This window comes from Bombus pyrosoma, linkage group LG7 (assembly GCF_014825855.1).
Source record: "Bombus pyrosoma isolate SC7728 linkage group LG7, ASM1482585v1, whole genome shotgun sequence".
In the NCBI taxonomy this organism is placed as follows: domain Eukaryota; kingdom Metazoa; phylum Arthropoda; class Insecta; order Hymenoptera; family Apidae; genus Bombus; species Bombus pyrosoma.
Window position 1 is genome coordinate 19,644,064 of NC_057776.1, and position 15,185 is coordinate 19,659,248.

The 15,185-nt window shown below is 49.9% G+C and overlaps 1 protein-coding gene across 2 annotated transcripts in view; it reads left to right on the forward strand.

Annotated features, from left to right (window-relative positions):
* LOC122569764 (leucine-rich repeat-containing protein 24-like) overlaps positions 1-15,126 on the forward strand; it is a 144,947-nt gene extending 129,821 nt beyond the window's left edge. For both annotated transcript variants that reach the window (XM_043731325.1, XM_043731326.1), the window contains 2 exons: positions 7,541-8,715; positions 9,871-15,126. In XM_043731325.1, the coding sequence (XP_043587260.1) occupies positions 7,736-8,715; positions 9,871-11,065 (2,175 nt within the window). In that variant the 5' untranslated portion in view covers positions 7,541-7,735 and the 3' untranslated portion in view covers positions 11,066-15,126. The remainder of the gene's footprint in view (positions 1-7,540; positions 8,716-9,870) is intronic.
* The last annotated feature ends 59 nt before the right edge of the window (positions 15,127-15,185 follow it).

The following is a 15,185-nucleotide window of genomic DNA, read 5'->3' on the forward strand; positions in this document are numbered from 1 at the left end:
AATCTAAATCTAAGCTTAAAGCTAAATATTTTCGAGATCTGCAAAATATATGGTCAAACACCGACCATATCATCGGTCGTGATGATAATCGCTTCGCGTTATGAACCTCGGCAACGCGAAAAACGATATCGTCGCGTCGTCACGGAGAGCGAACATTTTCTGGGAAGCTGTTCGCCTAACGAGACGAACAAAGCGTTCCATTGGCGAAAGAACGGACGGGCTGCTTGGTAATTCAGTTCGGAGGAACGTCGAACGACGATCGTAATAGGGTAATGCTTCATCGAGTCACCCCTGCAGGTTTCCAGAGCGTTCTCGCGGTCGCACAGGACGAACCGTTCGTGGCGTCGGGGAACGGGTATCGATCGATCCCGGCACTCGCTAATTTTACGCTTCGACGGAGCGGCTTATGTTAAAAGATCGCGCAACGTCAGGTGCGACCCGGTATCCTGCTATTGCTCGTCGTCGTCGTCGTCGTCGCCGCCGCCGTCCTTCGATTCGCCCACATACTTTCCCCCTATTTGTCTTATCCGGCGAAATTATCATCGCGTTTTCTCCGTTCGAATGAATCGTCGCGCCGTTACCCCGGCCGGGATTACCCTTCGTTCTACAATAGAACGCGCTGTAATTGAAGTTTCCTTTTCGAACCGTGAAATTGACTTCACGCTAAACGATGAAGCGTTATTTGCGACACGGACCGCGAGCTCTGTGCCACCGTCCATTCGCTTCGTCAATCCGCAACCAGACACTCTTCTTATTATAATTGTACGAGAGACGCTCGGCGAAAGAACAGAATCGAGTCCACCGTTGATCGATTTTCCTGTCCAAGGGGGACGTCGCCACCTTTTACGAATAACCCACTCGCATTTCGAAAACATTGCCCGAAGTTTGGCTGTTGGTTGCAAGATTTCCGAGCTTCTCCATCACCGCGATAAGAATATCTTTAAAAAGACTTTAAAAAGATAACGCGAACGACTCGTTGCTTTTCCATAGAATCGGACGAAATTCTTGCCCTCCAATTTAATACTTTGACGGCCGTATTTTATACGAGAACCGTTTGTTTATAGCATCCGTTGCTTTTTCTTTTCTTTCACTTCGCTGTTTTATTGAACAGCAGGAAACGTTTTTATAGGATACCGCGTGATACGTGAATTCGCGTAATTCGGTATCTCGGTTATCGTCAGTTTCTTCAATCATTCGTTGGCATCGTTGCGCTCGCGCACGTATCCGTGAATAATTTCGAAGATGGCTACGTCGTGTAGCAGTTATAAATTATCGCGTCCTTTCGAAACGGATCATACCGCCGAAAGACACCGAAAACAGGCTCGCACGAGGAAAACGAGAGGACGATAACGTCCGATACGGAAGTTGCATCGCATCGCAAACTAGGTTAGACTGATCGCCTTTTCCATAATCTTGGCTTTTCAATCTTCGGTCAGAATCCGTGCGACATTTATGGAATATTCATTGTATCTTACATTTTACTTACCAGACAACTCGTTTCCCAATTTTTCTATTAGTCGCGAAATTGAAAATACGTAATAGGCGGTGGAAAACCCAGGACGAAACGAGTTTCGTATAGCTTATTAGCCTCCGATCGCCTTCAATTTCGCCAATCGAACCATCTTACAAGCGAAAATCTATATTTTTCATTTCGGAAGGGATATACCTATAATGGAACGAGCAGAGACATCAAAGCGTCGCCACGTGTCAACGTCTGAAAGAATCGAGACGACGCGTAGCATGCCAAGGATGCATTAAACGTAACGATAACGTCAGCGAATGAATCTCGAGCCATGCGAAAGGATTCCAAAAGCTATCGCGAAAACGGATTTTGTACGACAAGAAAGACACGAGGTAAGGCGAAGGGAAGATGGATTAAAAATCAAAGTACAAATCATCTTCGAAAGGATAGTCGGTACCGTATCGAAAGGAAATTCCCTTTCTTCTTCTTTTTCTTTTTTTTTTTTTTTGTCTTCTTTCGTACGACACGATTCTTTGAAACCGTCACCGACGTTGTTCTATCTTTGGCAGGCCGACGAGGAGAAGAAAAGGGACGCGCGTTTGCGTTTGTCTTTTTTTAAATACAATCTGCTCGAACGGAGCGTAAAATTGCCGAATTCCGTAGATCGATCGTCGGCGAATCGAACGAGGACATTGCCGATTCCAGGGTTGATCCGCCGTTATCTTCGTTCTTCCAGTTCTATGGAATCGAATCGCGCGAGCAGAAATTTTTGAAACGCGAACCGGAACGATCGCGCCGATTCTTCGCCGATGGAAAAAATTGGTCACGCTGGGTAAACCTGTTTTACTGCGAAAAGCCGAGGTTTACGACTCGCCGCGAAAATGGCTCGGGATTCATCTTTCATGGAACGTTTGTAAGCCTGTCACGTGTCGAGGTACCGTTCTTTCCGATTTATAACGGACGCGATTCGGAATAATCGTGCTTGTAATTGGGTAAGAGAATTGATAAATGGTGGTTTAAATGCATGAAATCCGGGCGAGAAGCTTGAGAACAGAGAGTCTGGGGCGACCATCAAGAGGGAAGCCAGTTTCCTCGTCGGGATTAGTAGCCGCGTCTTTCGACGTCAGCGTCCGAGTGATTTCGGTGCGCCGTCCTAGTTGTTTACGCTTCTGGGTTTCCGCAGACGAAAAGAATCCGAGTAAACCGGTCGAAGAAGAACGGTCGTGGAGAGAAGATTGAAAAGGTGGAAGATTCCAAGGGCGAGCGAGGGAACGAGGGTTAAAAGCAAGAGGTTCTCAAACTTGATAAATCGTCTGGTCGTTGGAAATCGCGTTCGGAACGCGAGCCAATACTACATACGCTTCCTATGTTTAAGAAGGAAACGTTCGTTCATCGAAATCAACGATAACCTAATCGCAGTCTTCCGAAATCGACATCCTGTTGATTTCGTTCCACTCGGAACGAGTCAAATCCCGTTGCACGGGCAAAGATCGCGGCAGATATTCGGAAAAAAAAAAAAAAAAAGAAAAAGAGAAGCGAATATCCGAAAGTTTGGGAACCTCTAGCGGCGCAGTGGGAGAAATAAGGGTGGATTTGGTCCACTCGGTCGGATCGATGAGGGACCCGTAGGTAGGTTGTCCTCTTGTTCGTCCAGGGTATTGTAAGTCGAGGGCGAAGACTTTGATGGCCTTTTTCTCGGTAGAAGAGCCACGAACAACAGCTTCGATCGGATGCAAGCAACTTTAACGAATATCTCGTCGGACTCTTTTGTCATTGCTTCTCCTTTGTCCGGCGACGCTTAATGTGGCCAATCACGGGTCGATGTTAATTAAATTCGTTTGTATTCTTACTCGTTGTCTCGTTCTCCGAGGAACGCTCCCCGTGTCTACTTTTTCCCGATTCGTTTTATTCTCGTTCGATGGCTCGACTGGCACGATCAAAGTATCGGGTCGTCCCGAAACTTTTCCTTTTACGAGGAAATAATAGACGCGCGATTCTATCTGCGGCAAGAAATGTTGCGCGTCTGTCGTTTCCTTCTGAAACGAAAGAAACTTTCGGAAGGATTAGATCCGATCCGATACGATACGATACGATACGATACGTTATTTCTCTAGCCACGAGTACAAACGTTGCAAACATTCGTTCATAAACAATTGGCTCGTATGATATTTAATTCGAACGTAGAATCACCGTTTCTTTCCACGTTTCCACTAGCATTCTCCATCTTCGAGCGATGCCCGTATCTCGGCAAGTCTGCGAATATTTCCCCGCTGGCGTTTTTCTTCGTCTCGACGAACGCTCGTCGTTGAATTCGTGTCGCGATAGAGACCATTACCTTCTTCGCGGCAGGCAAGAAACTCGAAGTTGGATTCTCGAAGACGCGGCGCGGCATCCAGTTTATCGGAAATGCTATCGAGAATACATCGAATTCCCATTTTTCGTCTCCTCTTTCATTTTCGCACGAATGGCTAGGGTGTGAGGGCTGGTTCGACTAGAACGGAGGAAGGAACGGAGGAACAGCCGTGGCACAGCGCGTTCTATACCTAGTATCTGGCAATTTCTTGCGCGTTTTTAAGAGCGGACGTCTAACCGGTGGATATCTCGGCGAACCGGTGAAAGTATTCTGTATTCTGGCCGCCGTTTGAAAAATAGAAGTCGTTTAACGAAAACGTTGGTAAAAAGTGCATGAAATTTCAGTCGAACCGGATGGTTTTCGATGATATTCGGTGACCGGATATCGCCGAACGAGCTATTTATCATCCTTGTGCAACGTATCGGGCGCCTCGTATCCTTTAATTTGATCAGTTCTTCTCTCTGTTCAAGTTCTTTCATCTACAGATTTTACGTCACGAACCGATAAAGAACGATCCGAATGCTATCGCGACTCTCGTTTTATCGGGGCTCTTTCAGCGAGACCTTCCACCTACGATTTTATTATTACCGGCAATAAACGCAGGCCGTTACGCAGGCCGATAGACACGTTGGTTTCGCCTATCCGGTAAGAGAGGGAATTCGACGAAATCAGAAAATACGAGTGGGATTGCCACGGTATTTCTCAAGCGTTTCGCGACGTCACAGGTATTTAGGTTCGAATTTCATTAGTGGTAGGCCTGTGCGACTCCTCTTCGTCTTTACGAATTCTACGAGGTGTCTGTCGAGCGTCCCCGTTTGTTTATTCGACCCAAACGTTCCCACGGAGATAGAAGTCTTGGCAATGGAAGCTTTCCCTCGACGCGCATTTCGATTAGGCCCGTCCAAAGTAGGAACGTGCTGCGTACAGAGAACCTTCTTCCTCTACCATCGACGTATTCCTTTCGCGTACGACACGCTGTTCGACTTAGGCCGCTGCTTATTAAACCGGACAAATTCCGAGGAGAGACGCAGAAACGGCGTCTACGATAGTTACCGCGAACAGCGACAGTAATAAATTTCGCTCGACAGTTTGGACTAGGAACATGCCAACCATGCTGACGTCGAAGAAGCGTGATATTCTTAATGCTGTGCGGTCCGCTGGATCCGATCGACGAGGAACCACGCAAAGACGTTGGTTTGCCAGAGGCGGGGGAAACGTTAGCGCGTTAGAAGGAGCATCGTCGGAATTGCGGAAGAAAAAAGTGGCGATAGTAGATATTGGATTGGAAATGTCGAGCAGGCAATATCCTCGAGGCCTCCCTTTGCACCAGAGCCGCTGGGAAACCTCGTTGAACGGGGCATGCTGGAATAAAGCCACGAAAAATCGTGGGGTTCGCGCGCCTAACCGCCGCGCCACGTCGCGGCCGCTCGATATTCCGATATCCTGATATCGGTCGCCACCCCGCGCCGCCACGAGTGTTTCTTCTCTAGTCGACGTCTTCGTCGTCAGGATGCACACGCTCTCGCCCCTCGCCTCTTCTTTCTTCGCTATACTCCCCTCTCTTCGCTCCATCGGTTGTCCGCATCGTCCGCCACCTTTTTCGCCGACGAAACGTCTCGCCGTTTATCCCTCGCCAACTTGCCGACGCTTTCTTTCGCGCACTTCGAACCCAGCTTCTTTTCCGATACTCTTTCAAATGTTGTCTCTCGTCAAATGTTTCACTAAACGAGAATTCTACCTTCATCGATATCGAACAGCCCTTGACCCGTGCTTGTACCCGCTCGATCTTGGAGATTTCGCTAATGGACCGCGATTTCAGCACTTCGACATCACGGCAAAGAGGATTTGCCACGGTGGTGGATTTAACACGTCGAAGAGGAACAATTTCCATTTACTCCGTCTACCGCGGCGAAACTCCGGTTTTCGCGAAACTCGCAGTTTCCTCCGCGATATCCACTCGAGAAGAGGACTCTTCCGTTCGGAATACGAAACGCGGACACGATGGTGCGAGCATATCAAAACTGGAAAAACACTTCCTAAAGGGATTAACTTCTCGTTTATGCGACGAGTTTCCTCGCAACGCGATACACTCTGCTCTTTCTTGCTCCTTCTCGGTTTCCCCATCGCCTCTCGACACCCACTTTCAAAGTCCTCCGACTACACACTTTCCTACTCTCGCTGAATCCCTTCTCTCGTCCTCGCACCCGTCTCGCCAACATTTTCCAAGTTTTGCGCAGCCTAACGTGGGCCAGATTTTTCCATAAAATACGCCCGGCTCTCTCGCCGCCAGAACTCGATCCTCCTCGCCAATTCCTGATCGCACTTTTACGAGCGAAAGATACGAACGGGCAGCTCCGTGCGTACTCCGCTCTCGTCATGGTTGCGAGCTTTCCCTCAGCCAGAACATCGAATCTCGTTACTCGATCTGATCCATCGGCAAAACGCTCCATCTGTTCCCGACGGTAGCTTAGAACGGTTAATTCTAACTAACAACTGTTTCGTTCGTCGCGATAATAACGTTACGTCGTTGAATTTTCATCGCGACTAATCCATAGATCGTTCGTCGACGGCTAATCAAACATTTAGGGATAGATTCCCGCCGCGGAGAACGTCAGTCGTGGAAACGACGATCGTTTCGGCGAGATGAATCGATTATAGTAAAGATTCCGCGCCAACTTTCCGAGCCCCCGGGTTTACGATCGAGACTCGGCGCCCTACGGAGAAGCGATCCCGGATCCCGTGTCTTGCAATTAAGGACGCCACTATCACCACATAATTTTCAAGTACACATACCGCCTACTTACTCGCTTTGCGTCGATGCGGCGTGACGCGTCGATTGGCACGTGCTCCGATGTCTCGTTCAAAATGTACCGCAGGGTCGGGCGATTAATTATTAATACGCACTACGTCAATTACAGAACAGTATCTACGCCGATCCATGGAAACGTCAACGGTGTCTGTTTCATGGGTGCCACGAACGCTGAATTTCCAACCAATTACACGCCTCGTTGTGCGAGGTCGATGCTTTCACGTCGTTATTATTAATTAATCGTCGAGCGACGAAAAGCGTTCCTTGTTTTACTTTACATTTCTTTCTTTCTTTCTTTCTTTCTTTCTTTCTTTCTTTCTTTCTTTCCTTCCTTCTTTCCTTCTTTCTTTCCTTTTTACTGTTTCTTTGCTATTTCTTTCTCTTTTTTTTTTTGCTTTTCGTTAGACATCGCGAACCCAGAACTGGCGAAGTAGCAAATAGAACGAGCTCGTTTGAAAAATATAAAGCCTCGATGGAACCTTCTGACCTATTTTTCGTGCGTTCGTTGTAAGCTCATAAATTTTTGTACGATGATGAACGCGCTAACCTGGTCGTTTTAAAGAGCATGTATATGCAGGCGGGTGGAATACGAGCGCTCATTTGCGGAGAGCATGTGCACACTGCCAGCCGGCTGTCTAAAACGAAGCACCATTAGTTACCTAGATACGAAAATATCATCGATCGGGGTTGTTACCGGCAGGTAACGGTAAGGCATGTAAAGAAATAGCGTCTCCGAAGGTGTAGCATCTTCTACGCGGTTAGAAGTTGTAGGACGAGGCGCTCGTTAACGCCAAATTTCTTCGTTTTATTTTTTTTTTTTTTTCTTTCTTTGTTTTTCTTTTCCTTTCCAGCGTGCAGTGGAACGATCGGGAATCGGCTTCGACTAATCGTCGATCGATGATCGTTGTTGTTTCAGGAGATCGACCGCGCCGGCCCGACGAGTTTGCAAACCGGATCAACCATCTTGGAAGACGAGGGGATCGCTGGCGATGTTTTCGGCGAGACGAAGCACCGGCGGAAGGCCAAAGTAGAGATAAAAGCGTGAAACGAGATCGAGTAGAAGATGAGATAGAGAGAGCGGGTCGCTGGATATCTCGAGGAACGAAACACAATGTGCTGGAGTGTGCGAGCCTGGTGGTGGAGAGGGGCGCTTCTCGGGACGATGATGCTGTTATCGTGGACGTGGCCGGTGGTGGAGGGTTGCCCGAACATGTGCACGTGCAAGTGGAAGAGCGGAAAAGAGTGGGTGGAGTGCGCGAATCGAGACCTCAAGGGACTTCCCCAAGGCGCCAGGGAGGAGACCCAGGTGTTGGATCTGTCGAACAATCATCTGGTCAGTCTGCCCCCGGAATGCTTTCACGCGCTCGGCTTGATCAATCTGCAACGACTGTACCTGAGTAGATCGCACATCAGCCGTATAGCAGCCAGAGCGTTCGTCGGTCTGGTGGGGCTGGTGGAGTTGGATCTGTCGGAGAATCTGATCGAGGAGATACCCAGCGAAACTTTCCCCTCCTACTCGAATCTGATGAAGCTACTGCTCAACGGCAATCCTATACGGGAGATCCGTGCGGCAGCGTTCCAGCATCTGCCGCATCTGACCAACCTGGAATTGAGCCACTGCCGGCTGGAGAATATCGAGCAGGGGGCGTTCGACGGCCTTCACCTGCTCGAGTGGCTACGACTCGACGGCAATCGGTTGACCCGCGTGCCCGAACGCACGCTGCCCCTAGGCGGTAGCCTCCGCGGACTCACGCTGCACAACAATCCCTGGGTCTGCGATTGTCGTCTACAGGCCACGCAAGCTTGGCTCAAGGAATCCGCGCCGGCCGCCCCTCAGGAGTCCGACCCCGTCTGCGACGCTCCTGCCAAACTCCGCGGCAAACAGATCAAGACCGTCAACGAACTCGCTTGCCTGCCACGGATCGAGCTGCAGAACCGAGTAGAGGCCTACGAGGGGGACAACGTCACGCTCAAGTGCGACGTTTACGCCGTCCCGGCTGCCAAGCTCACCTGGTGGTTCAACGGCGAACTCTGCGAACTCCAGAACGAGAACGACACGATCTCCGCCTCCTCGGCTACCACCTTTCCCCGGTAAGTGCAGCCTCCTTCCGAATTCCGAATCTCCAAGTTGGCTAAATAAATTGCCAATCGACTCGCCGAACCGCTAAACCTTCGAAATACTCGTTGCCAGTATCGTCGAACCGCAAGCAATGTTAAAGTTTCTCGTGCAAAAGCAATTCCAGCTATTGATTCTCATCGATGCGACGCGACGCGACGCGAACCAACGAGAAACATCGCGAACAAAGCGGCGATCGTTCGCAATCTAAATAAAACTTCGATAACGTTCGAGTATTTCCAGCGTTGAAAATTTCTCGCTATAGCGTTCTAGCCAACCCAGCGCGTGTTTCTTGCAGCTTGTTATTACACCGGCAAATTGTCCGTGAAAATTACGTTGCGAACAGCGTCGCGATTCGACGTCGAATTCCAGCTCTTCGAAAAGACGCTCGTCACGGTCGTTAATCACGAAAGTATTCTAATTAACGGCGCGGCGACGCCGGGGTCGTCCTCGTACCACGAATTTTTAACGACGTCTCCGTAGAATTTCAATGGTTTTCCCGCGTGAATTTTTCCAGGGCTGTTATGCCTGTCCGGTGACACGAAGCACGAGTGCTTTTCACCCCGCCGTTAACGATACTTGCGCCTCGTTAATAATTCAAATTGCGCACGGCGGCCAGAATAGTGAAAAAGGGTGGGGTGGCGAACGCGGCGAAACCGCGCGAAGCCGGCGTATCGCGGTCGCCATACAGTTTTCATCGCAAACGGTGTGTCGCGACGCGTTTTCAAAAGCACGCTTTTAAACAAGCTCGTTTTTAATCGAGCGCGTATGGCGCGATTCCGTGAAATTTCTAAGGCATTTTAACCGCCATAATTCCGACGAAAGCTATCATTAGGGCAGAGCTATCGTTAGGGGTAACAGCATTCTAATTTCAAATTATACGGGTTGCATGTTTGCAACGAAATTCAAATGTATGCGGCGAAAGGTTAACTAGTATTTTCGCCATTACACCCTTTTCAAAACTGTCAACTTGCGTTTTCTAAACTCACTCTCTCTCTCTCTCTCTCTCTCTCTTTCTCTATCTCTATCTCTATATCTATCTCTATCTCTACAACAGAGGTCTATGTATGTATCAAAAGTATGAGAAAAGCGACACGACTTGTTGATTTGAGTTTGACGATTCGTTGCAGGTACGTCTACAGGCAGCGCGGCGGCATCAACACGAGCAGCACTCTGCTACTCTACTCCGTGGAGACTTTGAACGAGGGCACGTACACGTGCATAGCGGAGAACGGAGCGGGGTCCGCGGAGGCGAATTTGTCTTTGCGAGTGCTGTTCCAGGAGAAAATAACCGTGGAACCGCCAAACGATCGCTCAAGATCGGGATACGTGGTGGCCATAGCTGCGGGTGCTCTGCTGGGCACTTTGTTTGCCCTGGGCTCTCTGATCGGTAGTATAGTGTTTTGCGTGCGGAAACGTCGTCGCGACCGCAAAAGGAACTCGAAAGCTCTGGTGTCGCAGAACAAGTCTGTTATGCCCATCACCAAGGATACCGCCTCCAGTTTGCCGTGCAGAAAGGGCAACGGCAGCTTGATCGGGCTCGAGCACCAGCAGATGGTGTCGTACACCGAACGAGAGTTGAACCGCGCCGCGACTCTCGAACGCAGAGAGCACAGAAACCTGGAGGAACCGTACTGCAGCCCGGTTTCCAAGTATCTGACGGAACCAGACCTGATAAACGAAGTGCCAGAGACGACGGACGTCGGATACGGTCAGTTGTATCGTCATCAGCCCGGTGACAGACAGATCCTGGAATACGACTCCGGATACCCGTTGCAACCCGATCTACGACCAGCGAATATCCCGCAGCTCAGCTATCTCGATCAAGACGGATACCCGCTCAACTTTGGCCTACCGAAGATCCCTTTCAGCGCCGCGAGCACGCTACCGCGTCTCAGGCAGAGGATGCCCGTGGAAGGTTCCGCGGTCGCGCCACCAGCCAGGTACTCGAGGGAAGCGGAGTTCCTCGCCAGATCGCCAGGATACGACCCCGTGCTGCCTCGAACCGACACCAGGTACACCGCCGAGGGATACCCTTACCCCGCTCAACAATCGCAGCCGATTCAACCGGTCGAGCAACCCATTCAACAGCAGCTTCCTGTATCCCCGGTGTCGCCGGTCGCCGTGTTTCCCGAGGTACCGTTCATTCCCTCTCCCCCAGCCGCCTACAGAGGCGAGACGACGCCGCTGTCGCCGAGATCGCTATTAAGCAAAACTGCCCGGGAAGCTGCCGCGGCGGCCGCCGCCAGGGCGGACGATCTTCAGCCGCCTCATCATCCGGAGAGTCCCGACGAGGGATACGTTGGCGACGCGATGGACGTCTAAGAGAATTCGGGATCGACGACACGAAGACGGCTCGCGCATAGATGAGAAGACCGCCGCCGGGTCCTTTCGAATCCGATTATCTCGGTTCCCGGGGGCAGAGCAGAGACAGCGGATCTGTCGCATACACGAACCGAGGAAACTGTCGGGACGTACGTTCGGACAAATTAATCCAAGGGAAACAAGGCACGGACACGATTGGCAGAACAAGAAACTCTACAGAGAGCTACGTCGTCTACGTCGTCTACGTCGTCTACGTCGTCGTCGTCGTCGTCGTCGTCGTCGTCGTTGTCTGGGAGAATAGATATCAGACGTCGTGCGGTCAAAATGCCGGTTGAGCAGGAACAAAAGGAGCCGGAGCAACGGAAACCGTAATGGATTAATCAGGTGCGAGGCTTCCCAGGCGTCTCGAATCACGTGTCTGCGGATAATAATTTCTTGTCAGTAGCAGGTCTCCGTGTTCGGGGAACAGCCAGCGTTGCTAATCGAATCGTCTACCCCTCAAAGTGAGAGGGGGGCAACGTTCGAACGCGGCAGCGGATTTTTCACCGGCTTTTTCCAGGTGAAGAGCGTCGTAAAACTCGTTTTCGGTATAGAACTTTTGGCGAAAAATTCGAGTTGTTTGTCAGGGAAGAGAGCATAGGGAAATTCACGAAATTCTGCGCCGAAATTATACGAGCTCGGTTAGTCGAGCAAAATCCGCAAAATAGAAGAGCGAGCGAGCGATTTTTCGGCGCCGTCGGACGATCGACGTGGATGCAAGTTCGATGCAAGTGACTTTTGCATCGAACAGGGAATTTTCGCATGGTTCCGGAACGCAGATCTCGACCATTCTCGCCAGCCTCGCTTGGCAATGGAATTTCCCGGAACGTGGGTTACGCGACCGGTGCACCGATCAGAGGAATCGAATTTTCCAAGAGCTTACGGAAGCCGACGAACGCAAACGAACGGCCGCGAGCGCAGTCGGAATTTTGAAAACCGGCTGATCTGATCGCGCAGCCCGATCGAAGCTGATCTGTCCACGAACCGAAGAACGCTCGCCCTTTACGCTCGTACTATTGCGATCTGTCACGCCGACTACAGCCGGAAATTGAAAACGTTCCTGGAACGAACGGTAATTTTGCTCGCTGGTTGGCAACGGTGGTCAACTTTGTCAAAGTTATGCGTTTGATAGCGCGGGAATCCTCGATGAAATAGTTGAGAGAAATTGTGTGCATGTACATAGGGGACGAGTGAGACGAGTGTGTGTCAAAGTGTAAGAAACGAAAGAAATTACAAAGGAGCGTGTAGTGGAGAGTAAAATACCGAATGGTGTACTACCGACGTTAAAGCTTAAGAATATTCTTCCGTTAACAAACACAAACTCTTTTACCTCGTTAAAATGTACGTCTTTCATCGTACACGGTACGTTTAAAAGTAAGAGATGCAAATGCGTGGAATAGCAACTCGTTTGCAGTCACTGTAAGCGGTAAGACGAGCGCAAAGTGCGAGAGAGAAGCGTGCTTTCGAAGCGAAAAAAGGATACGACGGAGAAGAAACGAGAATACTCTCCTCGTTTACGAGTCCCCCGAGAAGACTCGTTCGATATCTGCTCAAGCTCATACGCATCCTTCACCCCCTCCCACTCCCCCTCCCATTCCCCCTTCATCTACCGTTCCATCTCCTGGTCACTTCCTCTTTAGGCTAACCAATTGTATCGTTATTAGAGTTTACTGCTCGTCGGTTTCGCAAGAAACGAACGCTCTATCCCGTCTGGAAAGTTCCGACGAAAGGTTATAGCAATTCTATCGTAGTGATAATAACGTTAACTCGGTGTTTAAGACTGGTGAACTGTGCGAGATTACGAGAGAGCCGGTATTGGGCCTCACCTAGCCCCATGTACAGACACGTTAAATATACATATATATATGTATAAATTTGTACACCAACTCTGGAAAACGCGAAAACCAACGGACACACACGTACGTAAATGTCCACATATTATATATAATATACAAGTATACAGATGTGGATATGAATAGGCGGAAACGAGGGTTGGTCAGAACACGCGCTGGACACGCGCGGAAAGTAGATATTTTTTGAAAGGTGTCGTAGAGGCTAACACGCGTGACCAGGCAACCGCTCGCTCCGTCTTCTCGCCCTGTATTCTTTATCGTTGTGTAGCCGACTTTTAAGAGTTCGATCGTACGCGTTGCTTCGCGATACTCGACCGATCGATACGAATAACCGGCTGCAAAATACTCGTACGATTTTCACCGCGACCCCCCTCATCTTCGTCCAGGAAGAAGACGTACACATTTTTCTTTGAATTTGTTCAAAGAACGTGGGCAATGTTGGTCGTTTATCGCGAAGCAGGCTGGCGTCGCAGGCTGGCGTCGCAGCGATCGAGCGGCAAGGTCGGTTCATCTAGAATCTAGGTACTAAACGAATCGATCGTTCTTCGAGGGCTGCCGATCTAGCCTGATCCAGCGCTAGGTTTACGAATTACGATCAGCGGATGGCGGACGTGCAGCGAAAGGATGCACAGCTCCGTTTAGTCGATCGTCTATTCGAACGATCGTAAACACAATTGCTGCTGCCCTCCTTTCTTGCCTCTTGTCGATCATCGGCCGATTCACGAACGACGAACGACGTTTGCTTTACGGTCTGGCGAGGTCAGGACCGAAGCGTGAGCTCGATTCCGCGCGTCCTTCCGAGCTCACCGCGGTCCGAATTCCAAATACGTCGCGTCGCTCTCGCGATACACGCCCCGCGTCTCGCCCGCGCGCACGCACACACACGCACACAAAATTTTGAATCAGTGTTAACGGCGTTTTACAGGGTATCCGGGTGATTCGCGAAAGGATCGTCGAGACGGAAACTTGGTTAGCCGCGACAACAGGAAGCGATACTTGGGATCAGTGGTAGCTGAGAGCGAGCCGAGTCTACAGACACCTCCGTGTTTTCGAGTACCACGAAGATGTTCTCGGTTGTACGAAGGGAATCGAATTCACTCGAGTCTTTTTTCACCTTGAGGTTGCTCGCGTCAACCGTACTCGCGTCAACGTTCGCACTCGCGAAAGTCGGATCAGGCGCTCGTCGATCGAAGCTCGCCTCTCCCTGTCTCGCCGTCTCTGTCTCGACGTTCCAAGCGAGTCGATCGAAGGACGATCTTCGCCAACTTCGAATCGCGAATGGAAATACTCTTGCGGTTTCCTCTTGCGCGCGTACACGAGATACGAGAGGGACCGCCGTTGGCGTCAAATCGCGTTTATCGGTTTGCCGAACCAGCGAAAAGGGAGAAAGTTTCGATGAAGAATTTCACGGCGATATATCAAACGTAATAATTTGCGTGGCGCATCCGTACGCGGTGCACGCGCAGGCTAGCAATAAAATTTTCAGGAAAAAAATCGTCGCTGCTCGACCACGGACGCGCCGTAATTCACGACCGTGGGAACGCCGCTTTTGAGTTATGACGCGGTCCAGATTATTTGGCACGCCCCGAGTGGAATTAGGTTTACGATGTCGGCCGAACCTCGTCTCGTTTTCCCATCGCGTCGGTATACAAAACGCACGTGTTCACGTACGTACACCGCTTTGTTCTCCGCGTGTTACCGTCCTTTCTTCTTTTATTTTCCTTTTTTACACTTTCCCATCGTCGATCGGAACGCGCCGCGCGTTCAACAGGGCTCTTATCGTGGCTTCGCTCGAATTTTCCCCTTCGATGTTGCGCGCAATGAATATGTTGTACTTTTTCCGGATTAATTGGACGCGCTTGTTTCGTCGAATTTTTCCCATTTTTCAGCCGCTCTTCCCGACCTCGCTCGCGTATTAACTGGCATCATAAAAATCGTTCGCCTCCCGATAATCGATGATGAATTTATCGTTCGTAGCGCGACAATCAAAGGCGAAAAAGCAAGCTTTAAACGAAACAACGCTTCTTCCGTCTCGATTCCTTCGCTTATATTTTATAGAATTTAATTTTCCATTTTCGACCGATCGTTTCACATTTTCCAACGTTTCTCAATTTCCTCTCTGACGCGTTATTAGACAAACGTTTCGAACTTAAAATTTTTATTTACTTCGCTCGTATCGTTTCTCTTACTCCTTTCTTTGTCCTCTTTCCTTTCCTTTTTTTTTTTTT